General features: G+C 34.2%; 2 protein-coding genes and 1 long non-coding RNA gene across 4 annotated transcripts in view; 2 read left to right on the top strand and 1 right to left on the bottom strand.

Moving 5' to 3' along the window:
* The first annotated feature begins 7,865 nt into the window (after positions 1-7,865).
* Positions 7,866-11,341, top strand: LOC114277065 (uncharacterized protein At2g23090). The gene is made up of 3 exons (XM_028218887.2): positions 7,866-8,195; positions 8,330-8,370; positions 10,985-11,341. Exons 1-3 carry the CDS (start codon positions 8,120-8,122, stop codon positions 11,102-11,104), a joined length of 237 nt encoding a protein of 78 aa, XP_028074688.2. The 5' UTR covers positions 7,866-8,119; the 3' UTR covers positions 11,105-11,341.
* Positions 9,319-10,294, top strand: LOC145823202 (uncharacterized). The gene is made up of 3 exons (XR_014365459.1): positions 9,319-9,545; positions 9,923-10,053; positions 10,195-10,294. It is a non-coding gene; the product is annotated as an uncharacterized LOC145823202 (long non-coding RNA).
* A 3,895-nt stretch (positions 11,342-15,236) lies between the features above and the next one.
* LOC114277064 (casein kinase II subunit alpha-2) overlaps positions 15,237-24,984 on the bottom strand; it is a 20,230-nt gene continuing 10,482 nt past the window's right edge. For both annotated transcript variants that reach the window (XM_082922696.1, XM_082922697.1), the window contains exons 5-10: positions 23,662-23,752; positions 23,338-23,403; positions 22,669-22,751; positions 16,898-16,961; positions 16,706-16,774; positions 15,237-15,566 (exon numbers count right to left, since the gene is read on the bottom strand). In XM_082922696.1, the coding sequence (XP_082778822.1) occupies positions 15,507-15,566; positions 16,706-16,774; positions 16,898-16,961; positions 22,669-22,751; positions 23,338-23,403; positions 23,662-23,752 (433 nt within the window). In that variant the 3' untranslated portion in view covers positions 15,237-15,506. The remainder of the gene's footprint in view (positions 15,567-16,705; positions 16,775-16,897; positions 16,962-22,668; positions 22,752-23,337; positions 23,404-23,661; positions 23,753-24,984) is intronic.

The raw sequence follows: 24,984 nt of genomic DNA on the forward strand, positions 1-24,984 counted from the left end.
CGGGAGAGGGTGTAGGCCGTGATATTCTAACCTCCGGGCATAGGTGTAGGCCTTTGTTGATGGCGCTTCGTGCCGAGTGAGAAGATTACGCTGTACTCGAAGACTTTTGTTGATTTTAAGTGGCGATCAAGTGCCAATATTGCAAGGATTTTGAATGATGCATCCTGGCAGTGATGGCCTATTTAATTCCCGAGTAAATGTTGGGCCAATTAGCATTGGCCGATTTGCATTTTGCATTTAGTCCAATGTAGACTTGTCCCATTGATTTCGAATGACAGGTGTTTGTCAGAAGGAATACATATTGGACTAGCCCCACTGCCCTATGGTGTGGGCAAAGTCGGCTCTAGTAAAATGATGGCGTGCAAAAATATGCAAATTGCCGACTGCCAAGTGTGTAATATATTGCCCCAAAACTAGCGCTTGCTTGGAGTGGTGTGAAAAGGAGCGGAAGTTTGTAACTCCAGTAAATTTTGTTGTAATGTTGGTACCAAGTTGGCCGAGTATAGCAGAGGTACCAAGATTTTGATCGACTGAGATGCCCCAATGGGAAAGCGGGAAAATGACTAAGATGTCTTAGTGGGTAACAAAATGGCCAAGGTAATGAAGTGGCTGATCGGGGAAGATGGAGGTTTATTTCCTAGCCCTAAGATCTTGCTGCTAAAATTGCATGCCAATCAGATATGATTTGACGGTTGATCTTGCATTTAATGTTCCCAATTGGATGATGTATTGATCGGAATATGCGACTCAGAATTTGCAAAATTAGACCACTCGGATGTGTTCAGAAGGCTTAAAATAGCTGGAAACAACTGTTGGATCGTTGGAAGCTGACTCCTAATGACGAAGTGGTAGCCAAAAAAAAACTGATGGCTCAAATCGGTTGAGAATGGTGCTCTACGAAGCACTGGATAATTGCTCATATATTGCTGAGTTAGACGGCTTGGCTTGGTGGCTTAGCAAAAATTAAAAAGAAAGTTGTTGCTGGTGAGAATTGAACTCTTGTTCTTGGAATGAAAACATAATTCTAAATCACTTTGCCATGACATTTGAATAAAATCTGCAATTATTATTATTATTATTATTATTATTATTATTATTATTATTATTTATTTATTTATTTATTTATTTATTTTGGAGTTGAATTTGCAAATTTTGACCGTTCGGATAGGCGCCAAAAATGCGTCAAATAATTGGAAATGACTATTGGATCGTTGTGATGGGAGTCCAGATGGCTTAGATTTCACTAAAATAGAATACATGGTTCAGATCAACCAATTACAACGTAACTGCGAAGTACATGATGATTTCCCAGTTGCTTGTTGGTTTTTTTTCTTCGACAAAACATTGGATTTTCTGGGCAAAGTTGGACGGGTTCGTACGACTTCGTTTTAGAACCGATTTTGACACGGTTTATTGCGTTGGATTTGTCTCGATGAGTACTTCACATTGGAATGATCAAAACTTGATTTCGACAACTTTGAAAATTTTAGTGTTCATAAAATGTGGTCTATTTTGGCTCCTCAGGTTAGTGGGTTTGGATTCCTTGAGTTGACGTGAATCCTCTTGTTTATTCAGATGTTGATTTTGGCAAGCCGAGATGCTAGTTCTATGTCGAGATAATAAGCATGAGATTTTTGCCGCAGAGGTAGATAAGTTTATAATTGTAGTTTTGTGTCGAGAATGTCCAATGCTATGGAGCATGTCACTGTGTGGCCAAACAGTATTGCCGAGTAAGCAATGAGCCAAATGTTAAGCAATGTTAGCTGAATAATGTTGTCAAGTAAGCAAGGAGGATGGTATAGTGTAGGCAAATTTAAAGCTGCCGTGATTGCCAAAGAAGATAGACGGGATGATCATTGTTGAGTATGGCGATGGATTTATGGAGCGACAACTCATTCAAAGTGGCAGCTACTCGGCATTACTGTGGCTTTGCCAATTGACCGGTGTTGGTGTGGCCGAGTAATGAGGTTTCACCGAATCATGATGTTGCCGAATTGTGGGTTATATTGCCGAATTGTCAAGCATTATATATAGTCACTATGCCGAGTAAGCAATCTCATCGGGCTTCATTGCTGTAATTTGACTCTTCGATATTGCTAAATAGGCGTACTTGTGATAGCTAGACCTTGAGTCTGAGCCTATGATCACTAGATAAGGATTTTGTTGGTGACCCGACAAGCTTGTGATGGCTATTGTCAAAGATTTTGTTCATTGAAATGGACTACTCAAATAATGTTTCCAATGCTCCCGTTCAGCAACCTTCGTATTTGATGATCTTGCCGAATAATATTGTTGACCCAATCATAATGTTTCAAGCCATCTCTATGCAAACCTTAATAAAGTCCACACCTTTATGCATGTAAATTATAAGTTCATTAAATTATATTGGAGACAGAGATTTAGAAAACAGTAAACTTAAACAATATCAAGATCCACTCATTGTAATTAAAATTCTCTAGATTATTTTATTTTATGTTCAGACGCCTTATTCCGCTTTTGTTTGGATGCCGTCGGATCTCCAAAAGTTGACCAATAAAATTGTGCTATTACTCTTTTTTTTTTGGGAGGTTCGGCTCTTGTCCTCTGTGCATGGTGTGGAAATGTGCTTCAGCAAGAGTTTGGTGTTTCACATTGTTGAATTTGCACTCAGCGACAAATAATCGAGGTTCTCGTTGCCAAAGAATGGAGCTCGGGGTTATATATCTGCCGAGTAGCTTTGTAGCTTTGCCGAACAATTTGACATGAGTCGCGACACTGCCGAAATACATATGCATGGGGCCGAACGCCGAATATAAAAGGGGGCTGTAACGCTGTCGAGCAGCCTTGTTGAGTTGCCGAGCAGCCTTATTGTGTTGATATTAAACGACCATCCTCTTGGTGCTTGTCGAGCTTGACCCAACTATTGGTGCTGATCGACACTCCTCTTAATTAGCTTGCCAAAATACTTGGTCGGCATTTGTCACTAGAGATGGTGCATTGAACTCTAGTTGTAAACATCTTTTGGCAAGGCATAATATTTGTAATTAAATTGAAGGTTATATGCATATATGTATATAGAAATCATACAAAAGACAATGGTTATTCAAAAAGAAAAGAATAGAGGTTCCATTTTAGAAGTGGGTTTCCCTGTGATAGTGCTCATACGTCATGTTGTGCGATTGGGTAACAAACCGAGGAATGATGGGTTAGGGTCGGAGTTGTTGAATTATTGTTGATCGGATTGGAACTAAGTGAGTCGACCATAAGAATAACTATAGCGTTGCCGAACTGAAGTTATGGCGAGTTGGCCATTCGGCTTGCTTGAACCATAACACAATTCTTTAATTCCTGCTAATCATTAGTACAACACATGCACATGTATGTATATTCCAAGAATCAACCTTTGTGAGGCAATAATTTAATAAATAAAGTCCAGGGTGAGTGTGGCCGGGTAACCTTTTTGTAAGGCCGGAAAGATGTTCTCACAAAGAAAAGTGTGAAACCCATTTTTAGAGAGAGAAAATCTATACTTAATTATAGATCCACTACCTTCGTATTGTTCTTTCAACTTTTCTAAACAAAATTAAAATTTATTTGACAGAAGCTGTGAGCATAAATATATAGACATATACATACATACATACATATATATATATATATATACTGATATTTCAGAAACATAATAAAAAAGGAAGAAGACAAAGACCCAGCTGTAGATAGTACACTGGTTCGAGCTCTTTAAGGGTGGTGTTTGCTCTGCTCTTCATTGAATTCTTAGACGATTCCCACAGACGGCGCCAATTGTGAGACTAAGAAATATTCTCTCACATGGATTGTAGAGATCCAACGAAGAGATGAACTTTGTCCTGGTAGACCTGCAAAGATGAGTATGATCGACGCCACCCAACCGGGGTTGCCGGCCGGAGACACTTCGTTGGTGAAGTCAGTCACTTGATAAACATAATGAAGGTCTAGAAAATGTAGAGTGCTTGGTGTATAGTGTATAGAGAGATCACTTCCCTTTTCTTCTGGGATGCCCCCATTTATATAGATGGGGGGTGCAATATTTGTTTGGACTGGGCTCATTTATACGCCTTGTTTGGGTTAACTCCAATAAGTTGATATATATTTTTTTCTGGCTCCCACAATATATATTAGAGATCTTAAAAGTTTTATTAAAATTTTTACTAAATTTCTCATATGGGTGTCACACCCACATAAGATCAACATGGTGTGAGTCTCATGGTTATGAGACTCACACCCATGTAAGACATTTGGTAAAGATTTTGATAGAACTTTTGAGATTTCTACCATTATTCTAAATTATACTGACATCGCCTGAGATTTGGTCTAATTACATTTCATCTCCTCACGTTTTTAAAATTATATTTATATTCTTGTAGTTTATAATCTCATACCACAAGTCCCCGCTTATATATAAAAACAATAACTCCTAATAAAAAAATAGATGAATTACATTGAAAACAAAAGTAAAGTAAAGAAAAGGAAAAAGAAAAAGAAAACAGAGAAAGTAAAAAAAAAAAACAGAGAAAGTAAAATAAAGTAAAAAAAAAAAAAGAGTGCATGAGCCTCCGTTTGGGAAGTGTGTTGGCTTTTTGGCTTTTTGGCTATTTTAGCCTGGGCTATTTTAGCCTGATTTGGGAAGGGCTTTTTGGCTTTTTTGACTTTTTTTGTGAGAGAGGATTGTAATGATTATGGGTTTGATTTGATGTTTTGTTTTTTGTGGTTAAAATAGCCTATTTTGTTTTTTGTGGCTATTTTAGCCCCAAACCAAGTTCCCAAACAAAGGCTGAGTTTAATGTTTTCATTCCGTCTAAATAATTGTAATAATAAGAGAATTAGTATAATTTTTCAAACATAAAGGAGTAATGTATTAAATTAAAATCTCATGGGGTATAAGTGTAATTTACTATTATTTAAACTATAAATGGTGATATAGAATGATAAAAAAAAATATCAATTCTTTATATGAAAATATTTTAAAATATACATATAAATTTCTCATGACGTAGCAGTACCTTTATTATTATTATTATTATGAAAAACAAAAAACAAAATTGTCAAATCCAAGTCGTTTGTTTGAATATGAGATTATCTTTAGCTTGGTCTCTAAGCAATGGATCAAACAATTAAAATAATAGCAATGATTCATAATTTTAAATTTAAAATTTTAATAATAATATTAATGATATAATATGAAATAAAAAAATAAAATAAAATAAAATACAAAACATATATATCAAATCATTTATAAATAAGACCCACTGTCACATAAATAAAGCTCTTATTAGAGAGTTTTACTTAAAAAACCCTTAAACATTTTTGTTAAAACAACTACTACAATGGCCTTGTTTGGGAAGTGATTATTTTAGTAGGCTATTTTAGTTTTTGGCTATTTTAGTAGGCTAAAATTTTTGTGTTTGGGAAGGTGATTGGATTTTTTTGTGGTTGGATGTGATGTTTGTGAGAGAAAAAATGAAATAATTATGAGTTTGATGTGATATTTTGTCTTATTAACTATTTTAACCTATTTTATCTTTTTGTGATTTTTAACCTAAACTAGGCTATTTTTTTTCTTTCCAAACACCCCAATATGTACCATGAGACAGAACGATGTTGGACCGTAAGAGGAAAACAGCAAAGTCTAATTTGGAGTTTTTAAAAATAGTTTTTTGAATTTTAAATTTATATATTTTTGATTTTGTTTTTAGTGAATTTTTTTAACATTGTAATAATTCTTTTTTTTTAATAAAATTTTTAGATTTACTTGGTCTAGATACACTTAAAAAATATATTTGCACAAAAAAAATATTGAATACAATAAAATATAAAATGTACTGAATTTTTATAAATTTTTTATATTTAGTTAATTTTTAAAAGACTTTTGAACAAATTTCATGCTTTTTAAGTACATATAGATTGAGTTAATCTAAAAATAATAATAAAAAAAGGCTAAAATATTAAAAAATTTACTAATAACAAATTATGGATTAAAAACTCATAAAATAAATTTTGTTTTTTTTTTGATAACTGAATATCCAGGCCAGCATGTTTTTAGGATGTGCAACTCGACTAATCTTAGCCTCCGTTTGGGAAGTGGGTTGGCTTTTTGGCTTTTTGGCTTTTTGGCTATTTTAGCCTGGGCTATTTTAGCCTGGTTTGGGAAGGGCTTTTTGACTTTTTGGCTTTTTTGACTTTTTTTGTGAGAGAGGATTGTAATGATTATGGGTTGGATTTGATGTTTTGTTTTTTGTGGCTAAAATAGCCTATTTTGTTTTTTGCGGCTATTTTAGCCAAAAAAACCTGGGCTTTTTCTTGCCAAACGGAGGCTTAAGGTCCTGAACCGATCGATCAGGTAAAAATGCAATGACCCGTGAGTAAACTAGCTAGGAGTAGAAATTGATCTCAAGACATCCGAAGTTTACGGCTTATCGCAGAGTTTTTCTCCCTCAACCAACTGAAGTATCCTTCCAAATTCATAAAACTAAACTTGCATGGAAGTTTGAAATTGAAAATTACTTGTCCAGTTTAAACTCAACAAATCCCACATCATCTTCAAGCTCAATTTTCATATCCATAATCTGTAATTTTATTAAATCTTAAGGGATGTCAATATAATGGAAAACTAAACTTCAAAGAAAGTTTAATGGTTTGTTTGGGATGTGAGTTAGTTTTTTGACTATTTGACTATTTTAGCTTGGGGCTAAAAAGTCTCGTTTGGGATAGACTTTTTGATTTTTTTTTTTACTTTTATAAAAGAAAAAATAAAATGATTATAAAGTGGATGTGATGTTTTATCTTATTGGATTAAAAAACCTATTTTATCTTTTTATGACTAAAATATCAAAAAAATTAAAAAATTTGACATGCCAAATGAAGACAGTTAATTCAGAAACCTCAATGGAGGTTTATGTAATTTCATTAAAACTCAAAAAAAGTAACTGTAATTTACCTAAAATTAAAAGATGGAAAATAGTCCAAACTTGTAGTATTGTGCAACTTTGAATTGGACTATTTCAAATTAGTCCCAACTAGTCCATTATTTGATGTAATTTGGAGGGTCAACTTTTATTCCAACCCAAATAGCTAACCATGGGATAAAAGAATATGAATGAGTGGGTAGAATAACATTAGATTGGACTTATCCAATCTACTTGATTGGAATTTGTTTGTTTGTTTGTTTGTTTTTTTTTTTTTTAAAAAAAATAAAATAAATTAAACAACATTAGATTGGACTTATCCAATGTAGGTGATTGGGATTTTTTATTTTTTATTTTTAGTAAATTTTTATTAAAAAAGTTAAAATTTTTTTAAAAAATTGGTTTACTCGATTAAACAGACATAAAAAGTAATTAAAAAAAAATTTAGAGAAGACAAAAAAATTTGTCAAAAATAGTAATTCAACTACAAGACTGACTTCAAAAGATAAAAAAATTTAACATAATTTTTTTTTAAAAAATCAATAAAATACAAAAAGAAAAAAAAAAAGGGAGTAAAAAAAGGAAAGCAAAGACTTGTCTAAATTTTTCCAAACACCAAAGTTCCAACTTATCCATGGAGCCATCCAAGTGGATTGAATTGGACAACGTTACACAACAAATCCAATCCCATATAGTCTCCCTTTGAGAAGTGGATTGACTTTTTGACTTTTTAGTTATTTTAATTTGGATTATTTTAGCCTGGTTTAAGAAGAATTTTTTGACTTTTTTGTGAGAGAGGATTATAATGATTATGGGTTGGATTTGATATTTTATTTTTTGTAACAAAAATAACTTATTTTATTTTTTATGACTATTTTAACCAAAAAACACTTGACTTTTTTCTTAAACGGAACCATAAATCAATGAATAATCTTATCCCACACAAAGTTAGCGTGTGGTCATCAAAGTTGGCCTATAAGCATTATTGCGTGACCAAATGAAATAAAAAAAGCATATATAAAGTTTAAATTGTAAAACGGGGTCGTTTAAGGGCAGCGTAGACACGAGCTCGCCCGTATAAAGCGTGCTTGGCCGTCGTCGCGCTCTCGTCCTTTGCCGCCCTTGCGATTTAGGGTTTTCTGAGAGAGAGAGAGAGAGAGAGAGATAGTGTGTGTTAGGATTGAGATCGTTCGATTAACATGGGAGGCGGCAATGGTCAGAAAGCGAAGATGGCTCGCGAGAAGAACATGGAGAAAATGAAAGCTGCTGGTAAAGGTATATATGTGTGTGTGTATTCTATCAGTGGACTCCTAATTTTGTTGGTATTTCTTGGAATTGAGCTTTGAATTCGCATGAATCTATGTGTTTTTCTTCAAAAATAACATGATAAATTGTCCGATCTAACACAGGAAGTCAGCTGGATTCGAATAAGAAGGCCATGACTATCCAGGTATTCCTACATGTCTGTTTAATCAGATTATTTATGCTTCAATTCTGATACGATACTCAGCTGATTCCGGGGTTTTTATATGGTTAATCCCTTGTTTCGTTTGAAAATACCCGACCTTGAATTGTAGTAATTTTTAGTATTTTTAGATAGATTATCTCCATACAAAAAAAAATAAAAGATAAAAAATAAAATGAATATGATATGTGATTTTTTTTAGCTAGTAATTGGTCAAAATTGAGGAAAGAATAAACCTAATTGAAATTTTCAATGAAGAAGAAGAAGAAAAAAAGGTGCAAGGGACTGAGCCGTGCTGGCTGCTTGCTTATGGTATTCACAACTGCATTGGCGTTTGTGGCTTGAACTTGAACTTGGATTGGTCATGAGCTTTGTGCTTTGTTGTTCTGCTTCTGCATTTTGGTTTAAATGTTCAAGGAATTGTATGATTATGGCCGTTCTGTTGGTTTGGGGTCAAACGCTCTCTATATTGAAGCCAGTGGCATGAGATTAACACATAAACTTACATTTAATGATACTCCAATGCGGATACTTCTGAAGCATGTATGACACTTCTTTACCGTGTCTTAGTTAAAAGCTTACACTCATAATATCAAACACTTTACTGTCGCTTCAACAACATTTTTTGAACCCTCTGAGTCTGAACACAATTTTTGTGACGAATCTCTTCATAGTAACAATGTTATGCATTCTTTAGAATGTAATCTGTGTACTCTAAATAATTTTTGAAATATTTATGAAGTTCTACACTTGTTTTGTATTCTTTACAATACAAATGTTACATAAATAATATCTTGGTGTTTAAGTTATGGAATAGATATGACTTTTAATTTTAATTAGTACTATTCTTTTTAATTACTTTGAATAAACTATTCAAATATTTTACCCATAATAAATTTATAAAAATATAAAATTTTAATGTGACCTGCGCAGATGGTGTATTGTATTTTTTGAAAATCGCCATGTTGGCTTGCCCATGATGTGTCGCGTGCCTGTGCTACTTCTTGAATGTCTCCCTATCAGGGAAGTTTTCTATTTTGTATTGAACCTTAAGTCCTTCCACTTTGGATCTGTTGGTTGCTAATATTTAACCTGTCAATGTCTCCCCTCATCAGATTGTCCCGACTGCTACTCCGCTCTTATCGCTATTATTATTTGAGGTGAAAAACTTTTTATTTTTAAAATAACCTTTACTGATAGAGAAAAAGCATGTGTCATGTTACCTTTTTCTATTTTGTCTAGTTTGACCCTTATATGAGCTACGTCAGTCAGAAATTATCTGACTTAAAATTTATAGGAGTTACAGTGACATTTAGCATATTCTTTGCCATATCAAGATATTTGTTGGACAGTAGCACACCATTTTTTCTGAACTTGCCAAATTTAGGAATTATGTATTCACAATCTGCATGGTGAAACTCTACACTTTGCTTTATTCCAAGTTGAGAGATTGATGGAAGTTTTTGATGCCCTTCATACACGCCATTTATGAATCTAATTCTCTTATGACTTTTTAATCGCTGGTGCTTGTTGCTAGTAATTTGAAATTAGGTATTGAGGTAGCTATGCAACAACATACATGGAAAGAAATATGCAGGTCTTCATCGTCAAATTGATTAATGCGGACAAAAAATGTGAAGAGCAATGGATCTTTCAATCGTCACACTGGTGATTTTTGTCCATTGAAAATACTTGCTATCATATATAATACATTTGTTAGGAGATTCAGGTTTCAATTATAAGACTTGTCTCTAGAGAGTGGCTATTCCACCAAATAAATGATGTGAGAGACTGTTATCTTGGCTGTAGGAAACTGTTGCTGTAGTCTGCAGATATCAACTTAATGAAGTCTTATCTGAGCTATTGTAAGCTCGCTACATGAAATATTATTTTCCATTTCACACCGTCAGTTATTGTAATGTCTGATAAATGGTAATGATGTCCATGATTTCCATTGCACATCCTCAGTTCTTGTAATGAATGATAAATGATAATGATGTCCCTGCTAGACTTGGTCTAAATTCATGCCAGAATTGGTAATTTGCTAAGTAATAGAAATTCCCTTTCTTTTGTTAGATGTCTTGTATTTTAATGCATTATCCTGCATCTCCCACATGCAGTCAACTCCTCACTTAAGAAAATTATGCGACAGTGGAGGTTATTCTGTTATGAGTGTTGTTAATTTGTAGGATTTGAATTATTTGAAATTATTGTGACGCCCTTCTTTTTTCAATCGACAACAATTCACATGACTATTTTAGTAATCCACTCTAATGTTTGGTCTCTGATGCACAAGTCAGTAGAAATATTCTTTTGTCAATGCTCGTGCTCATAGAATGCCCATCCGTTTCAGTCTAGTAAAAAGTGATGGTTTTTGCAAACTAGCTGTTTCTAGTATCTTCAATACTTTATTACAACTAATGATACTCGTGTGGTGTGTGGCTTTGCTAATCTTCAGATGATGCATTATTGGAAACTTATTTAGGTTTTGAGGGTCGTCATGTAGATAATGAATGATGGGTATTTCAGTTTTCATAGCCAAGTCTATTGCTTGAAGTGCGTTGTGTTGCTTAATTCATTGATGTTTTGATGGATGCAGTGCAAGGTGTGTATGCAGACATTCATTTGCACTACATCGGAGCTGAAATGCAGGGAGCATGCAGAAGCCAAGCATCCAAAATCCGATTTCTATACTTGTTTCCCTCATCTTAAGAAGTGAATGGAATTAGGGGAGAAGAATCTTGTGGAGTTTGGGCTATCATCTTTACTCTAGAGTGTATTAAGCTTTTATTGTGATTCCCTCTTCTGAATTGTGTTGGACTCATTATTAAATATGGGTGTGTTGTATGCATACAAGAAGACTTATTTACTACTTAGAATGCTATGATTGGTGGTTGTCAAAAATGTGAAACCATGTGTTAAGTGAAATTGTATCATATGAAAATACGTTTTATTATGTTGACACTTGGCTGGACAACTAAACGCCGTTAGGATTGTTGATGTGAATGCGAACCAGCAGGATTTGAAAGAACTACTGCAGAGTTCTTAGTGCCTGTTTGGCACAGTAGCTTTTTGTGGAGTGTTTTCCAAGAAGAGCTTTTGCAGAAGCATTTTGAAACTGATTTGCCAATGCGAATGCCTTGGGCAGATGGGGTGATGGTAGCCCAATGCAAAATGCCATTTGCCAAATGGGGTCTTAGTCGGGTACTTCTGTGATCAATCTTTGGCAATTTTCTCTGAATTCAAGGCTACGCAGCAAATGCCATTGTGGTTTCTATCATAGGGAGTCCAAACATGTCACAGTCTTTTTGTGCCAAAGTTACATTTGGTGCTTGCAAGATGCCTAAAATGCAGTTTAGAGTAGTTATACATTTGGGGTATGTTTGATTGGATGTATTAAAACGTAGGATTGGAATTATTAATTTGTGGATCTAATTATTTTATGTTTGTTATAACATTTTGGTTTAGGATTATTAATTCAATGGATAATTAATCTAACAAATTTGTAGGATTATTAGGAATGGAGTAGGGGTGAGATTATTAATCTAATGGATAATTTATCATATTAATCTAATTGGATAATGAATATCATATTAATTTGATAAGATTATTAATATCTCACTACTAATTTTGTGAATTAAACATGACATTGAGGTTTTGACAATTATAGAAACATTCCTTATGATTTTTGAGATTGTAGTGCGTCCCCCATTAGAGTTGTTGGCCTAATTGTATTGTTGTGGGTGATTAGGCCAAGTTTGGGAAGACTAAATAAGTGCACTTTTTGTCTTTTTAGACTAAAAAGTTGAGGTTGAAAATATGAATGTTTGGGTTAACTTTTTGACTTTTTATGGAAAAATGTGTAATAAAAAATTGTAAAAATTGATTTGTAGGAGAAAATTAGAATTGGGAGTTGTGCAGCCGTAATTGTTGACTTTTGGTGAATAGTGATAACTTTTTAACTTTTTGAGTAACTTTTTGACTTTTTGACTTTTTGGGGTGTTCCCAAACTTGGCCTAAATGATGAAATTGCCCTTGCAATTTGGTAAGTGATGAAATTTCCCTTGCAATTTGAAATCATAAGCTTAGAATTGAAGTATCATAAATGTATAAAAAGACCACAATACCCTTGAGTACCCTCTCCGTGTTATGAATTTTTGATGCAGCGCGAGACGCGTAATAAGAATAATTTTAAAATCCGTTGATTCAAACAAGAATATTGGAAGTAAGATTTCTCTTTAAAAACGTTGATTCATAAATAATATCAAGAATAAAGGCTCAACAATAGTTAATTAAAAAAGAATACCCAAAGTTAGAACAAAAGAGTATAAAACTCAAAATATATTAATTCTCAAAAAAACTATCTCCCCTTGCCCTAAGGCTTACATTTATTATTTGTAAACAAAATATAGACCTAACTTAATTAGGAAACAATTAGAATTGACAACTACCATAATGCAATAAGGAAACTAAACAATTATTTCCATAATAATATTAATTTTAAAATAATAAAATAAAAATACTTATTTTCTAAAATTCAATTTGCATCATTCTTTCCCGCTTGAGAAAACTCGCCCCCGAGTTTCTATTGCTTGAAATAACTTGGCACGTCTGCACTTATCTGCATCAACCTTGTATTTGAGATTAATTTTTGTAAATCTAAACTTCAAAGAAGAGTTTCCTAAAATTAAAAGAACAACTTTCTTTAACAAATTTAACACATCTTCATCAAAGCCCAAATTTGAACGGTTCAAACTCAAATTTGTAAACTCTTCATGAAATTTCTCTACAGACAGATCATAGAAAATATTCTCCATATTGTAAATCAATTTTGAATGCTCATTAAACTTATGTAAGCCAAGTATATGATCTTTCATAAAAATAAAATTAACACCAACCCTTCCATAACTTTGATTTATGCTTCCAACGGACAAATTATGATTAAACATATTATTAGATCCATCAATGAATGGTTCATCATAAAAAATCGGTGATTTACTCCAATCCACAATTGGATCTGGAATAAATTTTGACGTGAAATGTCATTTAATCAGATCGTCCTGTTTAGTGATTTGGTTCACGTATTTCACTAGAATCATCATCTATTACCTCTTCCTCTTCCACAGGAACCTCTTGAGCATCACTACGATTCCTAGGCATGAAGCAAGAACGTAGCAAGCTCTGATACCAACTTATGCAGCATGAGACGCGTAATAAGAATAATCTTAAAATCCATTGATTCAAACAAGAATACTGGAAGTAAGATTCCTCTTTAGACTCGTTGATTTACAAAGAATACCTAGAATAACGGCTCAACCATAGTTAATTCAAAAAGAATACCTGAAGTTGGGACAAAAGAGTATAAAACTCAAAATATATTAATTCTCAAAAAAACTATCTCCCCTTGCCCTAAGGCTTACATTCATTATTTATAAACTTAATTAGAAAACAACCAGAATTGTACCAAAATATAGACCTAACTTAATTAGAAAACAACCAGAATTGGCAACTACTATAATGCAATACGAAAATAAGAAACTAAATAACTAAATAATTCCATAATAATATTAATTTTCAAATAATAAAATAAAAATACTTATTTTCTGAAATTTAATCTGCATCAATTTTCCCACTCTTCTTCGTAACAAATACTCACTAAAAAAACCCTACTTGTCTATAAAGTTGTGTTTAGTTCATAAATTTGGATAAAAATTTGAAAATAGAAAAGAAAAAAGTGTGTAAAACATAATTATACTAGTGTATGCATGTGCTTGAAGGCAAGGTGTAAATAAAAATAAGTGAACAAAAAAGAAAAAATAAACAAATAAGGAGAAAAATAAAAAAGGGTGGAAAATAAAATATAAAAAGAAAAGAGGGAGGAAGGTAAGATCATGAGAGGATTGGTGAAAAACAGAAAAAGTAAGAGAGAGAAGCGAGAAAGTAGAAAATGTACACGTAAGGCATTTTTTGAAAAATACATCTCAACTATTGTTTTATAGTTTGAACAGATTTGAACCGTCCAAATGTTTTAGTAGGGCAAAATATGTTGAAGATTCAAAAACACTTCTACTTTATTTTATATAGATTGCATTCACATTTTCTTTCCCACACATTTTCTCTCTCTTTCTAAATTCCTATCTAAATCCATGAACCAAACATGGCCTAAAATTCTCTCTCTCTTGATTCAGTTCTCTCTTTTTCTAAACTCTCCCAATTGTGAAGAAAGAAACATTAGTTGAATGAACCAAGGTAGGATTCTGAAGGCAAAGACATCAGACAGATTCTGGATTACCATCCCATAGACCAGTGCAACCCAATGTTCCAACAGACACACACAGACATTAGTGAGATAGAGAGACCCACTGAATTAAGAGATGATATATGGTAATTCAGAAAGAGTTCAAGAGACGTGAATCAATGCAAATATATACAAGTACGAGAGAACAAAGTGAGAGGTTGAATACGCATAGAATGGAGGGTATAAGAAGGCAATGGACCATAATTGGTGCGTTTTGGCAAAGATAGAGGGATGGGGTTGTTCCGTGGTGGTGTTACAACCCTAAAATCCACATAATAAGTCATAATTATTATTATTTAAATTGGCCTGGTCCATGTCAAATAACTCAAAAGGTCAATGGCATAACCACGAAGAAAATCAACAATGCTGGGCCAAACCCCCAAATCACATTCCTCCAAGGTGAAGTTTACTCAAAAGCCCTGGTGTGGCCACAAGAACAAAGGAAATTAATAATATATTATGTTAAACATATTATCCGATTTTCATTAAAATAAATATAAATAAAAATTCATATGATAAAACTCCTTAGAACTTTAATATGAAAGCAACTGAATAACAAAACTAGAAATACATTTCACTAGGAAGGCCATAAGTACACTAGTGTTTATATATACACAAAATGGTAGCTGATGCATCATATAAATTCATACAGGTAACTGTAAAAATCCACATCCCAATCCAGAAGTTGTCTAAATACAGTATCTCAAATGGATATAAGAGAATATCATATCATACAAGTAAACACCATATGCAAACCTCTAAACACCAAATGACGAGTGTTTGGAGTATGAAACTGCAAATATGTAACATTCACGTATATAGGTTACTGCATCCGCATCCTACTACTCTCAGCAGCCCGGACTTGAGAGAAATATGGATGAGCCTGATCCACAAACATAAGTGAACAACATATCAGTGAACCCAAAGACCAAAAAAATGCTTTATTTATATTAGACAGAAAAATATGTCTTTAAAAAATAAAAAAAGTCAGGAAGCAAGAAAACTAGACAATCAAATATGCTTTATTTGTTAATGTTTTCCATTAAACAACAAAAGCTTAAAATATTGGAGTAACCAGTTGTCTCTAGTTACATTAAATACTTTCTCCTCGAATTTCCACAAGTTTCTATTTCCTCCTCTCCAATCTCACTTCATGAATAAGAAAGATAATTTCAATGTTCTGATTCAAGAATGAAAAAAAACTAAGAAAACCCAACGTATGGATAAGACACCCCATAAACATAATTTTAATAGTCGAAAAACCACTCTAAAATTCCAAATAGGGATGGGAATCGCATCGTGTTCATTTTGTTCATGTCATATCATCTCAAGTTTGTGTCAAAATCCTCTTAACACTAACCCTACCCCTTTATTTTTTAGAATTATCGTGTCATGTGGGTTCGTGTCATTTTGACATGTATAAAAAAATTTAACCCTCAGTTTAAAATGCCAAGTATATGGAGACATTTAAATTTTTACACCCACAAAATAAAATTTATGAACTAATCTCTACTAGATAAAATCATTGTTAAAAATGTTTTATTTAAACTCAATTCCATAAAATGTGTAATTAATTCTCCATTAAATAAGTTATCCATGTCAAATTCAAATTACATGAATTTGACACTAACCAAACCTATTTCTTTTTTGTGCTATCGTGTCGTGTCACTTTTGAGTCTATGTTGAGAATTAGTTAATCCCCAAACCACTCACTTTATGGTTCGTGTCGATAATGTGCTGTGTCAATAATTCCCACCCTTAATCCCAAACTTTTACCAACCTAACATGGAACATCAAAGGGACCACCCTATATTCCCAAATGACCGAGGATCGTGGGTAATGTGCAAGACTGCTTATCCTCGTTATAAATACTAACACATTTGCGTCTCCGCATAGACAAACTAGGTCACCAATTGACACAACGTGAAAAGGAAAAAGAAGAAATCGAGAAGAATTACAGAAGTGATTGTTCATAAATAAAGAAAACAAATAAACAGTTAATTATATGTCATATAGGATTACCATTGCTTCTTTTGCTGTAAGCCTATCTTGATGGTCATATCGAAGAAGCTTGTCGAGAAAATCAATAGCCTGCATGTCATATTGCTAGAAAGAATCAAAGACCAATAACAGGGCTACATGTCGATTAATAAATGAACCAAAAAAACATCAAACTTCATAATGGAAAAAAAAAAAGAAAAAAAAGCAAAGGACCTCTGGTGATACAAGATGCTGATTATCATCATTAATAAATTTGGACCAGGGCTTCCTACTGTGCCTGCAGAAGAACGAACGAAGAAATCAATAAAAAAATAAGCACTAGTTGTTTGTTGTTACCAAGATACCTAGTTAGCTGTGAGACTATTAGGTTAGATTTATATATATGGCAGTATTTCCTTTTCTGAGAGATTGTATAGGTGTATATATATGGCAGTATTTTATGTGTATATATATGGCAGTATTTCCTTTTTAGTCTTACGGTTAGGTTTACTATATAATCAGATGTATTCTTTGTATTAGTATTTAATTTGAATATGCAGAAGTCATTTAGAAAACTTACATGGTATCAAAGCTTGGTTCGAAACCCTAGTCTGAAGGATTCGAAACCCTAGCAGCCATCTCTGGTTGTTTTCCTCTGGTTCGACGATCAAAGTTCTTTGCCTTCGTGAGCCCTTTTCCCTCTCTAATTCATCTTCTCGGGGTCACTCTCTCGTTGGTTCTGATTTGCGATTGATCTGTTGGCTCTCTTTGATCAGTTTGCATTTCATTCGAGGTCTTTGGTGACCATCGAAATCACGGTTTTCTTGTTGAAATCGTGACATTGTCTGTGTCTCGCGACTCTATCTAGTTTGCAACACATCTGCTCTCGCTCACATCTCTGGTTCGAAACTCCATCTTTGGTTCTCTTTCTCTAGTTCTCTGATACGCGACCATGTCTCTAGTTCTCTGAGTTAGTGACGTATTTCAACTTGGCTCTCCAATTCTTAGTTATTACACTTTGGCTTCTAAATTTTATAAATTTTGTTTAATTACAACATCAGACACCAAACTCGAAGTTATCAGATGTAAACTCATTGGTGCCAATTATACTTATTGGGCCAGTATTATGAAGAATTTTCTTCTTGATCAGAAAAAATGTGGCTATGTTTCTGGTTTTATTCCTCGTCCATTGGACCCGAAAGTAGAAGGATATCTGACTTCTTGTGACACTTGGGATTGTGATAATGCCCAAGTTCTGACCTGGTTTCATAATTCTGTGAATAACTGTATTAGAATGATATTTTCCAAATACAGCACTGCCAAGGAGGTGTGGAACTATTTATTGGGGGTGTATCAGCAATCCAACTTTGCCAAGCGGCATGAGTTGGAAACAACTATTCAGAGTGCTCGTCAGCAGGATCAATTTATTCAGGACTTCTACATTGAGATGATAGGTCTTTAGGATCAATTGGCTCTCATGGAACAACCTAGCTCAAGGCACTAGATGCTTATGTTGAGTTTCGGGAGCAAAGTCGTTTAGTGCAGTTCTTAACAGTTCTTCATCAGTCTCTTCTTCCCTCTGTAGATGCTATTGTTCGTGAGCTCCTCTCCAAAGAAACCCGTCTTAAGACAGCCAGTCAAACTTTGTCTCCTACTCAACCTCCTCTGTTGTCGACCCTACCACCTTATCAGTTTCCGGCCACTACAAAGCCCAAGAAAGGGCCCCTAGCTTCCGATGAGTGTGCTTTCTACCATCAGAGAAGCCATTAGAAGTATAATTGTCCCAAGAAGGGCCATGCGTCTTCTTAGCAATCTCAGTCTCAGTCTCAGTCACAGTCACAGTCACAGTCACAGTCCCAAGCTCCTACTCAAAATAACTTTCGGCCTCCTGCCGCTTATACTGCATCTACTCTGGCTTTAGATCCTAACTTGGCTTCCTTGAGTGCCCAAATTACTCAGCTTTAACACCTCTTGTCCACCTTTTAGCCATTCTCATCTACCTTTGCTCTTACCTCTCTTCATTCAGGTTTGCTTAGGTCCTCTTTAGGTATATCTTCTTCTGTTTGGCTTTTTGACTCTGGTGCTTTTCATCATGTGACTCCTCACCTTTCCTTACTTCAAAATTGTACCCCCCCTCTCTCCTATTACTATTAATAATGCTAATGAGTTTGGTATATCTGTTCTGTCTATTGGGTCTGTCTTATCCTCTGCCATGTCTGCAGTTATTATTCCCTCTGTTCTTTATGTTTCTCAGCTATTCATCAATTTATTATTTATCAGTCAACTTGATGCTTTTGGTTTTGATGTTATTTTTCCTCTTCTGTCTATTGTGTGCAAGATCAGGTGTCCAAGAAGCAGATTGGGACAGGCTGTAGAGTTGGAGATCTCTTGTGGTGGAAAGCCTGCATCTCTCTATCCACCTCTCCAGTTGCACTTTCCTCATTTCAATTAGATTTTCAATCGAGTCAATTTTATTTATGGCATTCTCGCCTGGGTCATTTGTCTGTCAACCGTTTATAGTCTTTAGCTCAGTTAGGAGTGTTGGGCAAAGTTTCTCCTAATCAAATTGATGAATGTCGGGGGTATAAACTTGCCAAAATGTCCGCCTTACCATTTAATAAAAGTACTATTTCTATTTCTCCTTTTTCTCTTGTGCATACTGATGTTTGGGGACCTTCTCATGTTCTCACTAAAAGGGGTTATGCTTATTACATGTCTTTTGTTGATGATTGCACCCATTATACTTGGGTTTATCTTATGACTCACAAATATGACTTCTACCAAATATACCGTACCTTTCAGTCTATGATCACTATACAGTTTGGGGTTACCATTAAATTGTTACAATTTGACTTGGGTGGAGAATATTTTAAAACTGAGTTCTGTAAGTATCTGGCCAATTTAGGTACCATTCACCAAACTACCTATACTGAAACACCTGTCCAAAATGGCCGTGCTGAGCGTAAACACCGTCATCTTCTTGAGACAGCTAGATCTCTCATTCTTTTTACCTCTGTTTCGACTCCCTTTTAAGGGGAAACCGTTCTTATCGCTGCTTTTTTTCTTAACCATATGCCTACCCCCTACTATCTAATCATTCTCCTTATGAGACTCTGTTTTTCTAACTTCATAATTACTCTCTCCCTTAGTAGCAGGAATCGTGGAAGGGACTCACGTTTCTGAGGAAGAAGCGCAATTTTGCGCTTCCAAGGAAGAATCGCATAAGAATCGCGCTTCTAATGCGAGAGAATCGCGATTAGGGCTGAGACCTTCTCTCACTGTCGATCTCGACTGTCTTTGTCTCTCTCTCTTCTCTCAGTCTCGATCTCCTCTTCGTCTCTCTTCGCCTATGTTTGCTTCGTCTCTCTCTTCGTCTCCCTCTCTCGTCTCTGTTCTCCCTCTCTCTCTCTCTCTCAATCTCTGTTCTCCCTCTCTCTCCCTCTCCGTTTTTATATTTGTTTTATATAATATAAATATAATTTATCATATATATATATATAATATATATAATATAATTTATAAATTATAATATTTATAATATATAATACAATTTGTCATAGACAATATAATTCTTCTGTCTAAAATAAAAAATTATTTATTAAAATTTATTATTTCTTAACTTTTTAACATATAATAAATAAAATAAATCATCTAATTATTTAAAAGAAATCTATTTAAATCATATATAATAAAAAAAAACTTAAAAAATTTATAAAATAAAAGATCTAATTTTTATTTTTTATTTATTTTAACATAATTTATTATTCATTATTTATTATAATAAATAAAATATAATTAATAAAAATAATATATAAGCGCTCCTAATTTACGATTCCTCAAAGTGGCCCCGTTCCCCCGCTCCCGCTCCCGCTCCCGCTCCTGCTTCGTGCAACTAAGCTCTCTCTTTCTTTCTCGGAAAGATAGGACAAAACTTAGTGCCTGGTCTGTCCCGTGTGTCTTTTTGGGGTTACAGTCTTACTCAGAAAGGCTATCGCTGTTACGATCCTATTTCCCGTCGGTTTTATGTCTCCTACCATGTTGCATTTTTTAAACGTCTAGCTTACTTTCAACTTCCGCCTCTCACGGCTCGAGTTTCTAAAGAGGATTTGATTCACATTGATCCATTTCTTCCTGATGAGTACATCTTTACTGTTCCCTATAAACTAGTTCCCTTTTCTCCTCCTAACCCCCCTCCACGTACCTCATAAGTCTGTTACATCCTCTCCACCTTCTCCCTCGCTGGATCCTTCTTCCCTTCCATTGTTAGTCTATTCTCGTCACAAGGACTACTTTCTGTCTCAAGCCAAGTATACTAATGAAGTTATTCACCGTGTTGGTTTTACTGACACTAAGATTACTAATACCCCCATTGAGCTTAATATGAAACTTAATACTACTGATGGTATTCCTTTGCCTGATTTTACTTTATATCGGGAGCTCGTGGATTGCTTAGTCTATCTGACAGTTATTCGTCTTGATTTTGCCTATGCTGTTCATGTGGTTAGTCAGTTCGTTTCTACTCCTCGTTCTACACATTGAGTTGCTTTAGTTCGTATTCTTTACTATCTTCGTGGTACTATCTTCCAAAGATTGTTGTTGTCCTCTGCTTATTCTTTGGCTTTAGTCGCCTATGTTGATGTTGATTGGGCTGGTGATGTTACAAATTCTAAGTCTCCTTTTGATTTTTGTATGTTTCTTGGCGATTCTTTGATTTCTTGGAAAAGTAAAAAACAAACTGTTGTTGCTTGTTCTATTGCCGAAGCTGAGTACCGTGCAATGGCTCACGCTACTACTGAAGTTGTCTGGTTTTGTTGTCTTCTCTCTGACTTGGGCGTCCCTCAGTCTTCTCCGACCTCCCTCTATTGTGATTACCGTAGTGCTATTCAGATTGCCCATAATAGTGTCTTCCATGAGCGAATACAACACATTGAGATTGATTGTCACTTTGTCTATCAACATCTGCAGTGTGGCTCTATCTCGCTTCCTTTCGTCTCTTCGGCTCTGCAGCTTGCTGACTTTTTTACTAAGACTCACACCACTATTCAGTTTCAATTTCTTCTTGGCATACTCTCAGTATTTTTTGCTACACCACCTTGAGTTTGAGCGAGGGTGTGAGAATATTAAGTTAGGTTTATATATATGATAGTGTTAGAGATTGTATAGGTGTATATATAAGGCAGTGTTTTAGGTGTATATATATGGCAGTGTTTCATTTGTAGTCTTAGGGTTAGGTTTACTATATAATCAGATGTATTCTTTGTATTAGTACATAATTTGATGACCATTATGTTTCAACCATAGTTGTTACGGGCTTGCCTAAGCAATGCTCACCTAAATCACAGTTAATCTGATGACCATTCAAATGCTTCAGCAATATTTAGGCAACCTTTCCGGGTTGCAAGCCCACCTTTTTCTTTTATCTCCCTTTTCAAGAAGAGCAAACTTTGTTGTTTTTAAATGGATCTTTTAGATGATTAGAATGGTATACCCTCCTAGAACAGGTTGAATACATTTTACAATCATGTTCATTTTTGACTAGTTTAATCTCCATCATGTAATCATAAAATTTTAGTGACTAGTTATTTTACAGCATTTGGTAATGAATTTCTATAAATTTCATGCTCAATTTGTTTTAATGCATTACATTTTTATAATGTCATTATGATATTCAAGTCGAAGTTTACTAGACCAGTTTTATATACATGCTCCACCTTTTGAGCTAAACCCAAAAAATTTATAATAAAGCTTCACTAAGCATCCTTACATTAATTATTTTTTCAAAACTAAAAATGACAATTTAGATGAAATAACTGAACTGTAAAATGACTAAATAACTTCTATATTTATTTAGCTGGCTGCTTGATAGCCTGGGCACCTGGGCAATCACGCAGCATGGGTCAGGACCATTGGCTAGGGTCGCCTACACATTTTGACAACTATGGTTTCAACTAAGGAAATCACAGCTTTTGTCTGGTAAATAATTAGAAGCATAGCATTGAACATACCTCCCAACAAGAGCATCAAGTTGAGGATCAAGCTCTAAATGATATTTATTCAAATACGCATTTAACTCATCTGTCCCAAGTACCTGGAATTGCATTTGATGTCAGATGAGTCGTGGCCTGTAAAACTTATCAAGACTTAAGTTTCTGAGAAAAAGACCATGCAAAGGACCCCAACCTAGGTCAACTCCACACACATCCAGCGTGAGAGTGAGCTATGGATTATCATACTTGGCATCTGCAGCATGGTTTTAAATAATACAATCGAGATATGTACTTGTATCAGCAAAATGGTCATATATTGGACAGTATCAGCCGATATATTGATGAATAGCAATATCGAACGTCCAAAATCCTGATTTGTAATTGGCACTACAAGATCAGCTTTGGTATGCAATCTTTATGCAGCAGTGACATACATATCACTATTATTTGTATATTTTGGGGGAGAGAGCAATCTTAAATATTTTCAGAAGTTGGAAAAAGTGGGGCAATAATAATGTGTTTTTGATACTAAACATCCACTACAAAAGTAGTAAGCAGTAGTAAAGAGTACAGAGCTCATAAGCTGGTTCTTTAGAAAAATTCCATTCCGTAGTGTAACAGAAATTGCATGACACAATAGTCTTATAAAGATAAGATTACTTCACTCAAGTCTAGAAATTGCATTACCTTTGCAATTTTGACAAGCTGATCATGGTTGTCATGTCCATAAAAGAAAGGTTCCTTGCGGAATATCTACATAAAAGCACCAAACCAAAGCATAATGAGCCATGGAAAAACAAATTTTCGTTCTTAAAAAAGAACATGGCAAAATATCTACATAAAGGCACTAAACCTTTTCAACTCTTATTTGGTAATATAATAAATAAATAAAGAACATTGCAGATGACACTCTTCTAAGTGACTTGAGCTGAAAAGATTAATTATTTCCCCCCCTCTACTTGGATAAGATCAAATATCCTAAACAGAAACTGAAAGTAGTGTAACTCTCACCATTCCTGCAAACATGCAACCAAGACTCCACATATCCATAGAATAATCATAGTCTTGCAGATCAACTAAGAGTTCAGGTCCCTTGAAATATCTGAGAAACAAGGAAAAAAATTTCAAATTCTACAAAGCCAAATTAACAATTTGAACTAACCAACACATTAACAATTTCAAATATGAATCTACCCTAGAGAGGCACATTAGCAAAGTTTTAAAACATTTAAAGAAATTAAAAAATCATCTTGTTACAGTCAAGTTCTGTTGTTAGAATCGTACACTTCGATTTAATGGGTAATCGATACGAACAGGTTGTGTGAAATAGCTATGAATTGTAGGTGAGTCGTGAATCGTGAATCGATTCGATTTGCTAAAATAGATGTTTGGTTTTCTTTTTTGGTTTTTTATTGTTAGAAAAGGGTTCACAAAACCTTTTTAAGGTCTTTAGAATTACTATATGCCATCTTATAACTTTCTCCCTCCCTATTTACTCTCAAATACTCAAACCTTAGCCGGAAAAAAAAAAAACTTTCTCCCTCTACAATATTCCAAGCTTTACATGTCCAATTTTATCTAAATACTTACATTTACAAAATGAAGGCATCAAGTGAGATTTGGGAAGAAGTTCAAAGATCTTAGTTTTTTAACATGGTTTTTTAACCTTGTAAAAAGTAAAAACCATTGTTGTTCAGTTATTGTTACTTGAAAATTAAAAGTTTGTCTTTGTCTGCTTCCTTTATTAAGAATAATTGATAAGAAACAATATCTAAAAGGGAAAAGGTGACGTGGTAAACATGGGACCCGTGTTAACTTCTTACCTAGACTACATGATCATCAGTTAAAGCAATATTTTTATTGATTTAAGTCTACATATTTAATATTTATTAGATATATTTAATATCTAAGTGTATATATATATTTTTCTATGTAATTTTAAAAAGGTGGCTGAATCTTTACAACTCATGATTCGATTCGATTCAATTCGCGATTCGGTACAATACCATTTCGATTCATGATTTGAATCCAAATTTGACAACTATACAGTTGAGCAATATTAGCCATTTTACAATATCATACATAGATGAAAGGAGATTTAATCATATCAATATCATATATGGATGAAATGACATTTCAGACCTTGCATATTCAATTTGTGTTTGAACTGAGTCTTATTTTAGGTTTCTTGAGGTTAAGTGTCGCTAGTTTAGCTAATTTTATGTTTTCTTATTTCAATGTAATGGATACATTTCAAATCTGGGGTCCTGTCCCTTGGGTTTCATTTGGTTTAGTTACATTATTAGGCCTTTGATCGTTGCCTTGAGCAGGCTT

Source organism: Camellia sinensis, chromosome 4 (assembly GCF_055761805.1).
Source record: "Camellia sinensis isolate YWXY chromosome 4, ASM5576180v1, whole genome shotgun sequence".
In the NCBI taxonomy this organism is placed as follows: Eukaryota; Viridiplantae; Streptophyta; class Magnoliopsida; order Ericales; family Theaceae; genus Camellia; species Camellia sinensis.